Source organism: Crocuta crocuta, unplaced genomic scaffold (genome assembly GCF_008692635.1).
Source record: "Crocuta crocuta isolate KB4526 unplaced genomic scaffold, BGI_CrCroc_1.0 scaffold340, whole genome shotgun sequence".
NCBI lineage: Eukaryota > Metazoa > Chordata > Mammalia > Carnivora > Hyaenidae > Crocuta > Crocuta crocuta.
Window position 1 is genome coordinate 3,367,730 of NW_027530642.1, and position 18,868 is coordinate 3,386,597.

At 57.0% G+C, this 18,868-nt stretch overlaps 1 protein-coding gene across 2 annotated transcripts in view; it reads left to right on the plus strand.

Annotated features, from left to right (window-relative positions):
- PDGFRB (platelet derived growth factor receptor beta) overlaps positions 1 to 18,868 on the plus strand; it is a 37,595-nt gene that overhangs the window by 8,181 nt on the left and 10,546 nt on the right. The window contains exons 2-12 of one of the 2 annotated variants that reach the window (XM_077769014.1): positions 7,275 to 7,320; positions 8,527 to 8,850; positions 9,360 to 9,626; positions 10,324 to 10,451; positions 10,568 to 10,742; positions 11,350 to 11,542; positions 12,170 to 12,285; positions 13,632 to 13,755; positions 14,332 to 14,540; positions 16,973 to 17,067; positions 18,237 to 18,369. In XM_077769014.1, the coding sequence (XP_077625140.1) occupies positions 7,281 to 7,320; positions 8,527 to 8,850; positions 9,360 to 9,626; positions 10,324 to 10,451; positions 10,568 to 10,742; positions 11,350 to 11,542; positions 12,170 to 12,285; positions 13,632 to 13,755; positions 14,332 to 14,540; positions 16,973 to 17,067; positions 18,237 to 18,369 (1,804 nt within the window). In that variant the 5' untranslated portion in view covers positions 7,275 to 7,280. Of the gene's footprint in view, positions 1 to 7,274; positions 7,321 to 8,526; positions 8,851 to 9,359; positions 9,661 to 10,323; positions 10,452 to 10,567; positions 10,743 to 11,349; positions 11,543 to 12,169; positions 12,286 to 13,631; positions 13,756 to 14,331; positions 14,541 to 16,972; positions 17,068 to 18,236; positions 18,370 to 18,868 lie in introns of those variants that run through there. The other variant, XM_077769015.1, reaches the window with a different exon arrangement.

Consider the following 18,868-nt stretch of genomic DNA (forward strand, 5'->3'; position numbering starts at 1 on the left):
CCATTAGGGTAAACTCACTTTGGACTCTCTCTGCAGACAGACCCGTTTCTGGGTGGGAGACAGGCAGGCTATCGTGGCGGTTAAGCCCCCAGGTCTGATGTCATGGCTTAGTGGCTGTGTCAGCTTGGGCACGGTACCAGGCCTTTCTGAGACTCAGTTTCCTCCTCATGAAACAGAAAGAATGACAGTAACTCTCTCCCAGGATTGGTGTGAGGACAAAACAAAACCCCCAGTGTTAAGAAAAATTGTGACCAGCCGGCCCCCTGAGGATCCCGAGCCCTCCAAGAGTGGAATGGGTTACAGATGAGGTGGTGAGGCGCTCGTCACGGGAGGTATGCCATTGTAGACGGCACGCCTCTCTGATTGCAGAAGGGGCCCGGGGGAGGGGGGTCGTGAATAAGGAGCACTGATGGCCCCTCACAGCCCCCAGGCTGTGGGGCTCTCTGAAGGGTGCTGTGCCTGTCTCCCACCTTGTTCTTCAGCTGCAGGCTCACCCTGCTACAAGGAGGGTCTGGACTGAAAGGAGAGGTCGGGTCAGGAAGCAGAGGGTGAAAGACCAAGGTGGGTGGCTCCTTTGAGCCCATGCTGTGTGCTCAGCATGGGCTCTCCGTCTTTACCTTCTGCCTTTGAGAGGCTGTCATGTGGGCATTGAGCCTGAGTGCTTCGGGGTCAGTCTGGCCAGGGTTGAGCACCGGCTCCACTGCAGGCAAGCTCCGTGACCTTGGGAGAATGATTTACCCTCTCTGTGCCTTGCTCTTCTCATCTGTGAAATGGAGAGGCGACACAGAGGTGGTGGATTGTTCTGAGATCATTCACATCAACAGCTTAGCACAGGTATTGGGTGATACAAACTAAGTCAGAGGCAGCTATTATTCTTGTTACTTTCAATGGCTTCTACGTCCTTGTTCCATTCTGTAGGCACCCTAGGGGGTCCAGATGGGATCCAGAGGACTCCGGTCCAAGAGCCCACTGGGCCTGGGTAGAGCTAGGCCATATGGCCCTGGGGGTGGGGGTGGGGGTGGGCAGCCCTGGGGGCCGAGCAGGGAGGCCAGAGAGGCGCCGGAGGAGGCAGGAAGTGTTTGCCCGGCAAGCAGGCGGGTGGACAGGAGCGTGCAGCCGGCGTCCCTCCCTCACTGACCTCCTTCTCGGGCTGGTTCCCAGCCGTGTGGGGACCCAGGCCCCCTCCCCTGGGCCCCCAGTGGCCGTGAAGCACACAGTGAGCGCTTTCCCACGAGCTGTTCCAAGTAGCTGGGCCTGCAGTACCCCCCACCCCCAAGCACTCACACTCTGGCGGGTGAGGGGGTGTGTGGCAGAAGGGGGGGCTTGGGCTCGGGTAGGGGGGAGGGATCGGTCCGTTCTTTATCAGCCTGGCTCTGATCCAGACAGATGTTTCGTTTTATTTTGAACTTCCAGAAAATAGGTCATTTCTTTCCATTGTGTCCCTGGGGAGGCCTCCTGGGGAGAGGAACACAGAGTGAGTGACGAGTGTGAGGGCCTCACTTGGGCCCTGGGGAGGCTGGGAAGGCAGCGACCTCCCGGTGTCAGTCATGACGAGCGAGCTGTCGGCAGGGCCAGGGCACCAAGGTTCTTAAAGGCAGAGCTAAGAGGCCAGCCCCTTCCTAGGGACAGAAAAGTCCCTCTGGTTGGGGTGTGAGAACAGGCAGGAGGGGGCAGACTGGCAGTGAGGAGACAGAAGGGGGAGGTGCAGTGGGACAGCCAGCAGCCCCCAAGCCTGTGCTGGATGTCGTAGGGGTAGGGGGATCAGAGTTACAGTCCCTGGAACTGGCACTGTCATTCCACCCACCTGGACTTCCAGAACAGCTAGAGCCCATTTATGCTGCTGTGTTTGGGGGACCCCATTGGTACCTGAAACATGAAGGTCCCCTGGGTCTAGAAGCAGCACACAGAGAGTAGAGCCGGGCTGACCAAGCTGCATCGCTGTGTGACTTGGGCCAGGTTGCTTACTCTCTGGGGCCTTGATGCGATCCTGAGGTTTGTAGGGGGGTGGGATTCACTGTGCAGAGGAGTGTTGAAACTTTACCAACAGATAGAAGTGGAGCACAGGCTTGAGGGTGGCAGGTGGGAGCCCCTTCCCAAGCTTCTACCCCCCCCCCGACCTATAACTGTCTCCCTGTCCCCAGGGGACCCTGCAGTCCTCTGTGGCTCCCAGGATGGGGTTCCCCCACCCACGCTGCAGGAGTTCACGTAAGCTCACTTGGGTTAAGGCCACGTGGGCCACAACCTGGCAGGGCCAGCCAGTGTGGCCCTCACTCACGTGCTCTCCCAGGCGCTGGCAGGAGGACTCGGTCTGGCTCCAGATGCCTCTTGCCCCCACACACTCCCAGGCCTAAAGTTGGCTGCCTTCTCTGAGCTGAGTCATGACATCCAGGCCAGGGCCCTACCCCGGCGCCCCACCCCCACCTCCACCCCAGCGGGCCAGCCCTGCACAGCTGCCTTCTGGAGCAGGGTCCCCGGCAGCCACAGCACAGCCCCTCTGCAAGTGCATCCACCACAGCCCTGCCCATCCTGTGTGCATGTGGGGAAACCAAGGCAGAGTGGAGTGAGGTGTACAGAGGAGAGGATGAGGCTCTCTGCCAGACACTCAAGTCACTGTCCCGCTTCTGCCTGTGACTTAGTAAGCCACCTTCTCGGAGTCGCAGTTCCCATTCCCTGCCTGGCTGGGACAGTGCAGGGAAAGTGACTTTCATATAAAGGTTTGTGCATGGCAGGGCAGGGGGCATTCTGTGGGGACAGAGTGGGCAGGGGATGGAGACCCCCGGGCCTCATATCAGAGCCAGAGCCAGAGCCATGGCTGCCTGGTCAGGTGACCTGAGCTTGCCGAGGCCAAAATACTGGGACCTGTCCCTGGCTTTTTCTAAGTCTCAGTTTCCCTTTCAGTGCAGTGGGCACAGGAAGAGGGCTGGATTGGATACACGATCCCTGAGGGCCTTGGAGCTCTGACATTCCAGGACTCTAACCCGGAGACGCCATGGCTTGGCCTCCTCCTCCCTCTGGCATCTTGTATATTCAGAGCATCCCCGGCCCGCGCCCGCCACTGCCTGCCCCAACAACCCCCTCCTCCCCACAGCATGCTTTCCCCCATCCCCATCTCACTGCTGTTTGTGCCCAGCCCGCTCCTGCCACCAGGCCGAGGGGGCCTCTGTCCACTCGGGTGCCCACAGCCCCTCTAAACCCTACACCAGCTGGGTGGCAGTTCCCAGTCCTGCCCGTCTGCCTCATTCTCAGCTCTGAAAATGGCATGGTGCCCCCAGCACACACACACACGCACTCCTGGCCCCCAATATTCCAAGTCAGAAACAGGAGTGGGGGCTCGTGTAAGCTCCTCTTGCTCCAGCACCCCAACACCCATCACCAAGTCCTGTGGCTTCTCAGCTCAACAACTGTGAATGCCATCTGGCTCTATCCATCCTCCCTCCCCAGCCCGTACCAAGTAAGTGGAGAAGCTGGTGGCGGAGAGTACTCTGCTGCGGTGCAATCCCTGCTCTGCATTCCCAGGCAAGTTCGATAAGTGCTCCCTGACTCAGTTTCCCCATCTAAAACAGGAATGATCCTTGTATCCACCTCTCAGTGTTGGCTGAGGAGCAAGTAAGTCGATAGATGTCAAGAGCTCAGAACGGCAGCAGATCCAGTGAATGTGTCACACGCACCGGCTTGTGTTAGGCATTGTGGATGTGTGTGCAGGTGTGTTTGGGGCTGCTTGCACATGCTCTGTGCATATCGTATGCACACAGCTTTTGCACATGTGCACACTCCCATGGGCGTGTGGGCGGCATGCAGGCGGCCAGCCGGGCAGTGCGCACGTGTGCTGACATGTGTGCTGGGGGGGGGGTGCTGGAGGGGGGGGGGGGCNGCGCCTGCACGCGGGCTGGGCACACACATGGCCCGCTGCACACAGATGTGTTTCAGAGCAGCGTGTGAGTGAGTGCGCAGGCCGGGGTGTGCGCTGCGTGCATGCACGCTCACCGTATGCAGGCCCCCCTCTGCGGCAGCCACAGAGGTCCCCCTCCCTGGCCTCCCTGTGTCGTGGGAGTCTAGGGACCCCGAGGGAGGGAAGCTGCTGCTGGCGGATGTGGCCAAGAGGGACTGGATTTATTTAGATTAAGGTGGTGGGAAAGGAGTGGAGACTCGTATGAGCCAGAAGGAGGGAAGGCAGGGCTCGGATGGAATCCCCAAACGTGCTTGCTCCCCTGGACTCGAGGTCCTCCTTCTGCTCCCCCAAGGGGGACCTCTGATGCACTGTGAGGAGCTGGGCAATTACTCTACCTCGGGACCTCTGTCCCCCTAATCTGGCCAAACTAAGAGGAATCATGAGGCCTTCCTGGCACTCAGCACTCTCCTCAGGGCCCACGGGGGGGATTCCTGAGGGTCTCCTCCCTCTCTCAGTTTCGGGGGCCTCCCCAGGCAGGAGAGTATGGCAGATCAGAGGGTGCCTGACGTGAGATCCACCTTGCCCCTGGGGGCTCCTCCCTGGGATGCAGCCCTCCGCCTAAAGAAGGGGGCGTTGTCACAGGCAAACCCACAACCTCCAAATCAGCTGCCTGGGCCTCTCTGGGGTTGGCTGGAACCACAGCAGCCTCTGGGAGGCACAGAGGTCCACAGGCGTTAGGTAGATGACGGGGGCCGCCAGGGAGTCATCTAAGATGGGCTGGGACGTTAGGTCTGGGTGCCACCAAACTCCACTCTGGTCCTTCCCTGTCCTCCTCTGGGCTGTTGTCCATGCCACCTCTGAGGGTCCCATATGACCAGATTACTTGTCTCGAAGTTCCCCTGAAAGACCGCCTGACTCCTAATTGTACAGATGGGAAAAGTAAGACCCAAAGAGGGAAACAACTCGTCAAATTCCACACAGCACGTCTGCGACCAAATGGTCCCGGAGATTCAATCCATGGAATGAGACGGGTTATGGATTCTCACATGACTCCAGCCTCACTAATGTAGCCCCCTCCTTCTCATTAGCCCTCACCTCCCTAAACCACCCCAGCAGGAATAATAGTCACAAGAACCTTCTCTCTGGACAGTCAAAAAAGCAGTTTTAGAACAGGGGTAGCTCTTTGAATTGACCTGTCCGAACCTCTCCCTGTATCCATAGGGAAACTGAGTCCCTGAGAAGGCAGGGGACTTGCTGAGTCTCCCAGTGAGTCTGTGCTCCCTTGTGACTAGAGCCAAAATGCTCATTTCCTAAGGAAGAGAAGTTAGTCCCAGATCCCTGGGGCATCTACACTCTCTCTGAGCTCTTCGGCCCAACCTATCCTCTCCCTAGCCTGATTCTGCCTTTTCACTGTGTGACTAGGTCATGATTCTGTCCCTCTCTGGGCCACTGCCTGTTCAAGAAGGCCCCTCCTCAATCAGAGTCTCAAAGAATCTAAGCTGCCCCCAGCCTGAGGCCCAGCAGGAGAGGAGCCAGGGTCAGGGGATCTGGGGGCCCAGCCCGCATGGCCCAGCCTTCCAGAGCCAGGCCAGCCCTGGTTACAGTGACCTCCCATCTCCAGGCCAGCCGAACAAATTCCTCCTTTAGAATAATAAACAGTGTGGCCAGCCAGGGAGGCTGGGAGGGGAGGGGCAGGGAGGCTGAAATGACCCCCTCCCCCAGCCTGGGCTGCTAATGATTTTCTTTGGCTGAGATCTCGGGCAGGAAGGGGGGAGCCCGAGGGGCACCCACCAAGGGGCAGATGGGCCTCCGTGGGGGCTGCTGGCTCTGCCACAGCGCGGCTCCCTCCTGCTGGAGGAGGCCTGGCATCCAGCTGGAGGAGCTGGGGCAGGAGGGAAGAGAGTGGGGGTGCTGTGTAAGGGCTGGGCTTCGGGTGTGGGACAGTTGGGAGAGAGGAGAGGGGAGAGATGAGGGGAACCTCTCAGGGAGGCCAGAATGGGGGGACAGGAGGAAGAGGGAGGGCAGAACAGAGTGGCTCAGGGAGCTTCTTGGGGTGCTGGGCAGAGGGGAGACTGGGGCCCACCAGCCCTGTGAGTGGGAAGCTCCCCATCATCCCACTTTGAGGGCTGGAGACATAGAGAGCTGAGGAGATAGAGAGAGCAAGGGCACAGAAGGGAGCCGTGCTGGGGCTCGAACCGGGACCCCAGCCTCAGATGGGAGAGTAAAAGGGGCAAGATGGTGAGTGGAGTGAGGGCAAGGTGGGTGCGGCTGGGCAGCCCCTCAGGGAAGTCAGCCTACCCGCAGCACCAGGAGGCCCCCTGTTGCCTGGTCATGTGGTCACTTCCCACGTGATCCTGTCTGCTTCTGTCTGGCCTCCTTGCTGTCGATGCCCTGGGCAGACTCTTGTAAGCCTGGCTACTGGTGGTTATTTGGGACCCTCAGATGGGGCTGCCTAGGGCGGGGATAGAGCAAAGACCCACCTAACTCAGTCTGTCTCTCTGTGTCCCTGCTTCTGTCTCTTGCTACCTCCTTCAGTCTCTGTGTGTGTCTCTCTCTGCCTCTATCATCCCAAAGGACATGTTCTCCCTCTTGGACAAGTTCTGCTACATCACCCCGGGCAAACTTCTTTCCCACACAGAGCCTCAGTTTCCCCATCTGGACACTGCGGGTGGGTGGAGGTGGGAGGCTTGGATTTAGTAGCCTCCAAGGGCCTTCGAAGGTTTGCCATGCAGTGTGGGGCCTCCCCTGGGCCCACCCCTTGGCCCCTCTCCCCTGGGCCTCCCTGTGCAGCTAGGGGCTGAGTACAGGGGGCCCGGCAAGGGGGGTGCCCCCCCCCACATTCCGAAGTCCCGGCTCCCCCGCTTCCCTTCCCACAGCCGCCTCCACTTCCTGTTGTGCTTGTGGGAGCCTGTGGGAGTTCTCTGGGCTCTGGCTTACCCCCTCTAACTCCCCCACGCCTTTCATCACGCTTTCCCAAATATTTGTCCTGGCAGATAAGAGCCTGGTATTGGAACTGTCACCCGGAGGACTGGCTGTTGGAGCTGGCAGGCCGCTGGATGCCATCCAGCCCAAGTCCCCCATCCCACTGTAGATAGAGAGAAACTAAGGCCCAGAGAAGCCCGGGTTCAGCCAAGGCCACTGGAGAGGTAGAGGCAGAGACAAGGCAGGGTCCAGGCACCCCGAGGCCAAGCCCCATGCAGGGGGAGGGGACCCTTGGGCATGAGTGCCCTCTTGGTAATGGGACACGGGTGGTTTTTGACTTCAGCCCCATGGACATGGAGACTGGGTGGCCGGGCTGAGCTTTACTCTGCAGGACCTACGTGCTAAGTCAGACTTCGAAATGACTCTGCTCACCCTGAGCCCTGACCCTTGTTTAACTCTGCAGGACACCATGTGGCTTCTGAGCACCATGCCAGCTCCTGTCCTCAAAGGTAGGTACACCACAGCTTCTGAGTGCTATGCTAGTGCCTGTCATCAAAGGGGCAGGGGGCCCTGGGAGTCATTAAGCAGAACCCTGGAGCTGGAGCTGGCAAGGATGGTGCATGATAGCACCAGGGCCTGGGAGCCAGGAGCACAGCCGTGCTCTTGAACCTCAATTTCCTGCCCTTCTAGTGGCTCTCAGTGGAGACTTTCTTCTACCCTGCCCACTCAGCTCAGAAACCTCGGCGCACCCCTGCTTGTCCAGAGCCATTAGCTCAAATCCATTGTTCAGCCCTCCATACCCCATGGCCCCTCATCGGCTACCCTCACCCCTCTTGCTAACAGTCCCCTCTGTCTCCCACCTCTTCTAAGCACTCATTGGTATCAGCCTGGCTGGTTTGCTTCCGGTCTGGGACTCCCCTCCCCTGCCTGGATCTCTCACTGGCTGTGAGCTCCTAAGGCCTGGCTGGGCTTCTAGCACACCCTTCCCTCACTGCTGCCTGTTACATGCCATCAGTGCTCCAGGGGCTGGGCAGCCGACCAGCTAGTCAATCAGTGGTCACTGGCAATCAGTGACCAGCTGACAGCCTACCGAGGATGAAGGATGGCTGACTGGCTGGCTGAGAACGCATGGGTCTGGGGGACGTGGCTTATAGAACCTTTCCCAGAGGATATCAGCAGGGGGAGGGGAACCAATCACCTGACCTCCCCCACCACACACCCCAGTTCGTTCTGGCTCGCAGTGGCTGCTGAATCTCTCCTGCCTGGTCTGGCCTACTCTGAACTACCTGGCTCCACCCTCCCCAAGCAAGGCCGCCTCTGGGCTTTGGATGGAACCTGGGCAGCCGGGACAGCTGCAGGGAAGGGGCTCAGAAAGTGACCTGGGAAGTAATGCAGGAACTGGAGGCCTGGGAATTGCTTCCCGAGGATTTCCTGATGCCTCCAGAGAACACGGCCACGGCCCGAACACAGCACAGCTGAAGGACCCTGAGGCTGAGGATGGAGAGGCACTAAGATCAGGAGGCTAGGAGGCTGGAAGGAGTCCCTGAGGACCAGGCACTGCACAAACAGTGCTTAGAGCCATGAGTTCCAGTCTCTGTTGGATTGGGGAGGTGTGTTCTTCAAGGACAGTATAGATGTGACCTCCCCCAGGGTCAGCCGCGAGGCGAGGTGCTGATGCTCCCGGGCCCTGACATCCGATGCCTTTTCTCCCAAAGGCTGGGTGCTGCTGCTGCCGCTGCTGTTGCTGCTGGGACCACAGGCCTCCTGGGGCCTGGTCGTCACACCTCCGGGGCCAGAGCTTGTCCTCAATATCTCCAGCACCTTCATTCTGACCTGCTCGGGCCCAGCTCCGGTGGTGTGGGAACGCATGTCCCAGAAGCCCCTGCAGAAAACGGCCAAGAACCAGGATGGCACCTTCTCCAGCACACTAACACTGACCAATGTCACTGGGCTAGACACGGGGGAATACTTTTGCACTTACACAAGCTCCCATGGGCCGGAGCCTGCTGAACGAAAACGGCTCTACATCTTTGTGCCAGGTAAGGGCCCTCGCCAGTGAGCTCACTCCCTGACTTCTCTTCTCAGCTGCAGGTGCCTGGGGGAAGCTGGGAGTGCTTAGTGAACATGCTGAGACACAAGCCAGCTTAGAATCCGGCCAGGCTGAGCCCAGGACTATGTTTACTCCCACCCCTTGGTCTGGGTCTCTGACTGCTCCCTGCCAGCCCACCCCATCCCTGGCTCCCAAGAACTGTGCATTCTCAGTAGGCTTCGATATGCTCTCTTTGGGCCTCCACATCCTCTCTTTCCCATTCTCCAAGCTCCAGGTACTAGCTGCCCTTTGACTTGTGGCTTGCCTTCTTTCTTGCCCTGGTGCCGACCATATCGAATGGGCAAGCTAGAAGAGACCTCTGAGAGCAGCCTTATTCTATAATGGGAAGACTGAGGGCCAGAGAAGGGAAGACACCTGCTCAAGGTCACACACAGAAATTCAGGGGATAGCCAGAAAACCAGCCACGCTGACCCTCATTCTTGGCTCCACACCTGGCAGATCCCACCATAGTCTTTCTTCCGGTCTTCGCCGAGGACCTATTCATCTTTCTCACGGAAATAACTGAGATCACAATTCCATGCCGAGTGACCGATCCGAGCCTGGTGGTGACACTGCATGAGAAGAAAGTGGATATTCCGCTGCCCATCCCCTATGACCACCAACGTGGCTTCACCGGTATCTTCGAGGATAAGACCTATGTCTGCAAAACCACCATCGGGGACAGGGAAGTGGATTCTGAAGCCTACTATGTGTACAGTCTCCAGGGTGAGCCCCCCTTCTGGCCCGATGCTCAGCAGAGGCAAATGTGACTCTCTGCAGAGGTATAGCCCTTTCCAGTTTACAAAGTGTGCAATTCCGGTTTTCACTGGATTTCACTGTAGTCTTGGAAGGCAGGCAGTGTTTCCCCATTTTACAGATGAAAAATCTGAAACTCAGGGGTTATAGGGAATGTTAGTGGCAGGGTCGGGCTGTACAGTGGGGCAGGCACAGGCACAGGCCTTCGAGCCATTTGGGTTTGAATCCCAGCTGTGCATTTCCCATCTGAGTGACTTTGAACAAGGCACACAATCTCCCTGAGCCTACTTCTTCCTCTGTAAAATGGGGGAAATAGTGACTGCTCGCCTAGTGGGATTATTGTGAGGATTAAAGACAGAGGCTACCTGGTACATGGTTGTGCTCCACACATTTCTTCTATACTTAGATGCCCAGAGAATACATTGGTTATCCCTTCTAGAATGTCAGTTCCATGAGGATAGGAATTTTGTCTGTCATATTTACTGCTAAAGCCCCAGTGCTTAAAATAGTACTTGGCATACAGGAATTATTAATAAATATATGTTGAATGAATGAATCTTTCACACCAGTCATCTCTTCTCTCTCTGAACCCCCACCCTATCCCCAAGATGAAGTGCTAGTGGCTGGTGGTGACCTCCTCAGCCCTAAGCTAATCTCTCTCCATCAGTGTCATCCATCAATGTCTCAGTGAATGCAGTGCAGACTGTAGTCCGCCAGGGTGAGAACATCACCATCATGTGCATTGTGACCGGAAATGAGGTGGTCAACTTTGAATGGACATACCCACGCATGGAGGTAATGCTGGGCCAGGGGTTGGAGGAAGGACCAGGGAGGGATGGATAGCATGACTTGCAGCCTAACTTCTTGGACCCGGTTTGATTTGGGGGGGATTTCTTCACCTGTCCCTACAGAGCGGGCGGCTGGTAGAGCCAGTGACTGACTTCCTCTTCAATATGCCCTCCCACATACGCTCCATCCTACACATCCCTAATGCCGAGCTTGGCGATTCAGGGACCTACATCTGCAATGTGTCGGAGAGTGTGAATGACCATCGAGATGAAAAGTCCATCAATGTCACTGTGGTTGGTGCGTGCCCTGGGCTTAGCCCCGACCCTCTTTCTGAGCCGGACCTAGACCCTGTCACCGCCCCGGGGTACTGTGTCAGTCACATTCAAGGATAGCTCTAGCCTCAGTACCAACCAAAGACTATTTCCAGGATAAACCCAAACCAAAACACAATGTCAGTCCCAAATCCAACTCCAGTCCCAGCCTAGGCTTTCTGTCTAGCCAGAACCTCAGCCCCAACCCGATTTCTAAACCTAACTGCCATCGCAGACCCAGGCAGCCCCATCCTCAAATTCAACCATGCTGCACCTCATCCCAGCCGCAATCCTGAGTCAGAACATGCCCAGTAAGAACAACCCCAGTCCCAATCTCATACCCGGCTCCCAAACCAATATCACCCCTCAGTTCAGGCCCTGCTTCTGCTTCAGTCTCAGCTCCAACGTCAAACCCAGCTCCGTCTCTGGTTCAGCTCCTAAAGCCCGAAGCACCGCCCCCAGAAGGCTGGGTCTCTTTGGGATTCAGTTGATGCCTTGCCTCCGGGAGCCCCGCCTCCAGGAGACACTGCCCTATTGGTAGCCGGGCACGGCCCTGCCCCCTTGGCCCCGCCCCTGACAGCCGCCCCTTGCAGAGAGTGGATACGTGCAGCTGCTGGGAGAGCTGGACGCCGTACAATTCGCGGAGCTGCACCGCAGCCGGACTCTGCAGGTGGTGTTCGAGGCCTACCCGCCGCCTACTGTCATGTGGCTCAAGGACAACCGTACGCTAGGCGACTCCAACGCCGGCGAGATCGCCCTGTCCACGCGCAATGTGTCTGAGACCCGGTGAGCAGCAGCCCACCCACTCCATTCCACAGCCTTCAGTCACCGGGTAAACCTACATGCACCTTACCTGAGAGCCCGCTATGTGCGAGGTGCCATGCCAGACACGGGGATGCTGCAGAGATCCAAATAGACTGCTCCCTCCCTCCTAGAATTTCCCATCTGTGGGGTTTCCCATCAGACATCGGCCTGATGATCATCTAGATGTTTAGTCGTCCATGTGATGGGTGGGGCCAGCAGGGAGCCACCGAAGAGAAAAAGGCCAGATGATTAGGGAAGAGGGTGCCAGGTAGGCCGCTACCACCGATGCATGGATGGTGGCCGGGAGGCTGATGAGCAGACTACTGATAAAGCAATGCCAGGCCTTTCTGCAGGAGTGAGATGTGGGAGGGGGTGGGGGGAAAGGGTCCTTCCCCCACCCTCCTCATCCCACCCAATGCTCCTTCTTGGCTCAGTGGAGCCTAGGTGGGGATTCAGGAGACTGATGTGAGTCCTGGCTTTGCTACCGACACTTGTGTAACTTTGGGAAGCCCCTGTCCCTCCCTGGGTCTTTCTTGTCTGTGCAAGGAGGTTGGGGGGTACCGTACGGGGCCTTCCAGCTCTGGCAGCTGGGCCTGTCTTGCTCCCCAGGTATGTGTCAGAACTGACATTGGTGCGGGTGAAGGTGGCTGAGGCTGGCCACTACACCATGAGGGCCTTCCACGAGGACGCGGAAGCCCAGATCTCCTTCCAGCTGCAGGTCAATGGTGAGGAGCCCTCCACCCTGCCTCCCCCCCCAACCCCTGCTTCCCTCAACTCCCCCTCCCTACACTGTCCACCCACCCACAGGAGGAGCAGGAGCAGGAGAGGGAGCTGAGGACTCAGGAGGAGGCTGGCTTCTAGGCTGAGCTCCTACACTTCCACTGCTGGGGGAACTCAGAGTATCCCCTCTTTGGTCTTCAAGCTATACAAAGAGGCCACTGGGCTAGAGTGGTGTTTCTAAAACCTCAGGCATTGGCGTGCCAATGCCCTGACTTTTCCTCCTCACAGACGCTTACTCTATACTACTAGTTAGATAGATATTTATTGAACAACAATACACCAGTCTATTCAAGTTTCTTGAGTCCCTGCCTTGGGGCAGCTTGTATCCTGCTGGAGGAAGACAAACAGTCCACAGCAGGCCCAAACCCCAGCAACTTACGTAGAAGGTTAGAAGGTAAGGAGTGCTGTGGAAGAAAAGACTCTGGGTAGATAGGACTGAGAGCTCACGGGGCACGAGGCAGTGAGGGTTGCAGTTTTAAATAGCCTCATCAAGTTGGCCTCGTGAAGGCAACATTTGCGTGAAGACTTCAAGGTGAGGGCACCAGCCACGTGGCTCCTGGGGAAAGGGCCCACCGAGCGGTAGCAACAGCAGAACAGCAGAAACACCCAGCAGCAACAGCAGAAAGCCTGTGTGGCTGGAACAGAGAGGGGGAAGGGGTGGGAGGTGAGGTCCAAGCTGACGCCTGGTAATTGGGGGCTGGGAGAAGGGCCGACTGTACAGTCCTCTAGAGGCCCCGTATGGACTTTGGCTCTTACTGTGACTGAAATGGTCAACCACTGCAGTGTTTTGAGCAAGGGAATGACACACTGATGACTTACTGTTTTGTCAATTGACTGTCTAAAAATAAAGTTATTTTGAAAGAGAATGTAACCTCTCAATTGTAGATGGAAAATCAGCATCACATGTCACAAATTTAAAGCAGCCACTAAAATAAACTCTGAGAAAACAAAGCAATGCTATTAAATTCTAGTTCCATGCTCTCGCTTTCCCAGGGCTTTCTCTGACCCTCAGACCTGCTCCCTCTTTGTTAAAAGGGAAGATTAGCGAGTCTCAGAGAGGTGTTAGAGACAGACTAGCACCCCACTGAGGCTTTCCCTTTGAAGTACCCAGAAGGGGAATCTGTCAGTTTTCACACAGTGATTCCTGGTATTTAATGTTCACCTGCAGCCTGAGGCTCCCTTCTCCCAGCCCCCCCCCACCCCCCGGGCCCCAGGGAGACCCTGGGCCAGGTCCTCCCTGACTGTCCTTTCTGACCTCCCCACCTCCTGGCCTCCTGCTCTCTCCACACAGTGCCTGTCCGTGTGCTGGAGCTGAGTGAAAACCATCCTGCCAGCGGGGAGCAGACAGTCCGTTGTCGCGGCCGGGGCATGCCCCAGCCACACCTCACCTGGTCTACCTGCAGTGACCTCAAAAAGTAAGCAGACCTGGGGCCTCTGGGGGCTCCTGGGTGGCTCAGTTGCCTAAGCATCCGACTTCGGCTCAAGTCATGATCTCACGGTTCATGGGTTCCAGCACGCGTCGGGCTCTGTGCTGACAGCCAGCTCAGAGCCTGGAGCCTGNACCACAGCTGGCCGGAAGGACCCAGTGGAGGTCATCTAGATCAGCCCCTTCCTCTGGGCACACTATTCCAGGCTGGAGCCCAGTCCTAGGAGATGTGGCTTCTTGAAGAGTCTCTATATGACCTAAAGTGTCCGTTTCCTTACCTTGACTCAGATGATCAAATGAAGGAGTGGATTTTGCAATCCAGAGCGCTCCGTTCTGGGGTAGGAGCGCCCCCTGCTGGTCAGTCTAGGGGCCACAAGAGGACTGAGCTCAGGACCAGGCAGTGGGAAAGAGCAGGAACTGGAGGCGGGGTTGCAGGGCGGGGAAGGGGTGAGGGGAGCCTCCTTCCCCCACCGCCCCGTGGCGCTGCTTGCTTTTGGCTTCAGTGTCCCAGTCCGAAGAGGGAAGGGACTGGACTGGAAGCTGACCCGACTGGCTTTCCCGGCAGATGTCCGCGCGAGCTGCCGCCCACGCCCCTGGGGAACAGTTCCGAGGAGAGCCAGCTGGAGACTAACGTCACGTACTGGCCTGAGGATCAGGAGTTCGAGGTGGTGAGCACACTGCGCCTGCGTCGTGTGGATCAGCCTCTGTCCGTGCGCTGCACTCTGCACAACCTGCTGGGCCACGACATGCAGGAGGTCACCGTGGTGCCACATTGTGAGTCCTGCAGCCTTGGTGGCCCCCGAAGATCGTTCGCCCCCACCGCGACCCTGCCGTACTTGGATTTGTGCCTGTGAGCTCAGGGGGCTGGAGTCCGCGTGTCTGTGGGCACTCGGGGGCAGTGTGAAGCCCACCAGAGTGTGCGCTTACACAGCCACACAGCAGCACAGTATTGGCACACGTGTCCATCCGTGAGCGTCTGCCTGTAAACCATGGCTACAGTGGATGCTCGCTAGATGCATGGCATAAGCCATGTGTATGAGCAGCCCTGATCCTTGCACATGGGTGCAGACCTTCCAAGTGTAGATTTCTAACCCACTAATGAAGAATGCCCAATCCCCAGACACACGAGCGTAGCTGGAGTGTATGCCTACAAGCATGCATGAAACCTGCCTTTATGTGTCCACCCACCAAGCGCATGTTTACAAACCATGAATGTGAATCTGCCCAATCCCTCATCATATATGTAGACCCATGAGTGTATGTCTGTATGCATGTACGTGTGCACGCACCATTCCCATGCAAGTGTGCAAACGATGGTACATAGAGTGTACCATCTCTATGCATGTGGGCGTGTCTGTAAGCATAGAGTTACAGCATACCTCTCTGTGGAAGAAAGCGTGCAAACACAATCAGTGTACCGAGGCCCACTGCACAATGCATGTCTGTGAGCAGATACACAGATGTGCATAATTCTTGTCCATGTGAATAGTCTCTACCAGCACCTGGATGCTTTTGCTACCTGCTAGTCCCTGTGCATGAATATACCTGTCTGACTGTACTTCATTTACCCACTCGTTTCCTTCTTCAGTCAATAGTAATGTAATAGTAATAGTAACGTAATAGTAATAGAAATGTAATGGTAATCTCCAGCTTCTCACTGGAGAAGGCTCAGCCCTGCCTGCCCTTCTAGTGCCCACAGCCCAGAGAGAAGGCAGAGAAGGAACCAGGCAATCCCACTGCAGGAGTCAGTACTTTGGGGGGAAAGCCTAGAGGGAGGAGGGGCTCCATACCCAGCTATGGAATTCAGGAAAGTGTCCTGGGAAAAAGGAAGCTTTGGGTCAATACCTGAAAGATACCTGGGAGTCAGCCTGGTGAGGAATGTTGTCCCAGTAAAAAGGTATGGCCTGTGCAAAAGCCCAGAGGCAAAGTGGGATCAGAGAAATCTTGGCTGGAGCACAGAGTGTGCGTGTAGTTAGGGGCTGGAGAGGGGAGACAGTGTCAGGGGAGTGGTCAGGGAGGGGTAGGCAGGAGCCAGTGCAAGTGGAGTGTGAGGGCTGCGTGAGGCATTGTGGCAGATCGGTGGGCTTGCACACACATGTGCCTCTGACACACAGCTGCCTCCAGCCCCCTGCCCTGGGATGGGATAGGGGGAGGCTTTTATACCTTATCTCATTCACACGCGTGTGCACACACATGTATCCCTGAGCAAGCGGGCACCTCCAACTTGGAGCAGGACGGAAGTAAAGCTTTTACGGGCCACCTGGAGGGGAAGCTGTGTAGCAGCTCACAGGGAATCTACCATGATTGGATGAAGCCTCTTCTTTGTTCTCAGATGGCTGCTTGGAAGATTCAGTCTTCCTTCTGGGGACTGGGATGTGTGACCTGGTGGGGACAGGGAGGAGAGCAGTGATGTTGGTCTGCGACACTGGGGAGGAGGGATAGGCCTCCAGAGGAGCCGAGAGGGGCAGGTGGGAGACAGAGGAGCAGGGAACAAGGTCCTCATGGACCCCATGGGTGGCCAGTGGCTCAGGGCAGGGCAGATGAGGGTCTGGGCTGGATGGATGCAGAGGGAGGGGGAAAGAATGAGAAGTTGTGCAGCCAAGAGGCTGAGGCCTTAGGGAGGAGACTTGGGGCTTGGGGGCCCAGAGTTAGACCTCCTTGGTTACCCCTGGTCCCTGGGGGACGCACCTTAAAACTCCTGTCGCTACCTTAATGCCGCTGGGTATTCCGAGTGAAGCAGAGGAGGAAAGAGCCTGGATTCATCAGGCTGTGGGAGCTCAGTCACTCAGTCCATTGGCCCCTTGGTCAGGCTCTGTCCCAGCTGTGAGAGCCCAGCAAGGGCATAGATTCAGAGGCCAGGTGAGTCCAGTCATCAGGAGCTGGGATCCAATCTGGAGCCATTGGCAGACACGTCAGGCCTGGTCAGACATGTCAGACATGGGTCAGGCCAGGCTGATCCCTGCAAGAGCTCAGGAGGATGGGGGCCCGCAGTGATCTGAGCTGTTACTTACGGGCACTAGTACTTATGGGAGACCCTGAAGGTCTGGCTCAGAGGGACTGGCTGTGAGTCTGACCTCACAGGCCGTGGTTGGTGGAGAGGGGGACAGGGAGAGGGGATTTGTGTTTCCAGTGGTGGGGTGAGGGGTGGCTGGGGCAGCTGCCCAGCTCCCTCTTTGCTTATGGCCGGCTCTTGTCTCCACCTCCAGCTCTGCCTTTCAAGGTGGTGGTGATCTCAGCCATCCTGGCCTTGGTGGTCCTCACAGTCATCTCCCTCATCATCCTCATCATGCTCTGGCAGAAGGTAATCTCCCACTCTTGCCTAATGGGTGCAGACTGGCACACTGGTTTGTTTGTTTGTTTGTTTGTTTGTATGGAGCACCCTGCCATCTTTGAATGTTGCAGGATCTGTCCACATCCTGGCACACAGGGCAGGTGTAAAATGATGGAGAATGATACCCGTGTCGGAGCTGCCCCCCGACCCCAGCAGCAAGGGCCATCTTGGGCCTGGTCCAGCCATCCGGGGTCCCCTGCCTCTGCTCTGCCCTCCTGGGTCTTACTTGGATGTCAGCCCCACCCATCCCAGCCACAGGGCGAGGCACTTTCTGGGTGGACTTACATAGACTCCAGGATTCTTCCACCTTTTACCCCCAGAGACCCCCCCCCCTCCAGGATTCTAATGAAATGCATTCCAGTCCTATTAACCTTTCATTTCAATGCCCTGTTCTTTAAAAAAAATTTATTTAATGTTTATTTATTTTTGAGACAGAGAGAGAACAGGAGTGGGGGAGGGGCAGAGAGAGAGGGAGACACAGAATCCGAAGCAGGCTCCAGGCTCCAAGCTGTCAGCACAGAGCCCAACGCGAGGCTCGAACCCATGGACCGTGAGATCATGACCTGAGTTGAAGTTGGATGCTTAGCTGACTGAGTCACCCAGGCGCCCCTCAATGCCCTGTTCTAAGGTTTTATCATTCTACAATCCCAATGTTTTAAGATCCCTGAGTTAGGATCAGCACCCATGATTCTATCGTTCTGAGATTCCAACATCCTATGGTTTTGCCATTCTAAGCTTACATCTTTCTGAGACTCCCACTGAGAGTGACCCGGCACGGGAAGGGGCTGTCCATGACCAGTCGAGTGCCCCTAGCCTGTGTCAGTTTCTGAGGCTGCCTGCCCCTCTGCACTCAACTGGGGAGCACCCAGGCTCTGGGAGAAGCTGGTGAGGAGATTCTGATGAGCCGGGCCCTTGGCCGTTAGCCGCTCTTTGGCCATGACCCCACTACGGCCTCTTGGCACCAGTTCTCACTGAGCCCACGGAGCGGAGCTGTATGAGTGACTTGTGGGACTTCAAATACGTCTCCCCTGCTCCCTGGGCCTCAGGGCTCCTGCTCCTTGCTCCTTAAGAGGCTACAGGCTAGCGGGCCCAGAGCCCAGGACGCCTTTAATGATTCCTCCCCGGTGTCGGTCCTACAGAAGCCGCGTTATGAGATCCGATGGAAGGTGATCGAATCTGTGAGCTCTGATGGCCACGAGTACATCTACGTGGACCCTATGCAGCTGCCCTATGACTCTACCTGGGAGCTGCCACGGGACCAGCTTGTGCTGGGTCAGTGCAGGGAGTGGTCGTGGGCAGTTTGGGTTTGAGGTGGGTGGGAAGGGCATCTGAGGTGTGGTCCAGCCTTACCATGACTAGCTCTGAGACCTGGGGCTGCTGTCCTGCCTTCTCTGGCCCTCCGTGTCCCCCCTTCATACAATGGGGCAAGGTGATCCCCTAGGGACCGTTCAGCATCGAGGTCCTATGATCCTGTGACTATGTGAGCTGGGACCCCTTTGTGGCTCGAGAGGAAGTATTAATGGAAGACAGGCTGCATGCCAGGACTGAGCTTAGTCTAGCTGGAGAGGTTGAGGCATGCAGAGGAGCTGAGTGCCCTTCCGGGGTGGGAGGAAGCCTTCCAGGGACAAAAGGTGGACCCGAAAGCAGGCAGAACTTGGATGAGACACCAGGAAGGCCTGCCAAACACTGTGGTATCAGAAGGCTCCTTCGCTTGGGGACACTTTAAGTCCAGGTGGCTTGAGGGATTGGCCTCCGGGAGGAGGGGGGTACC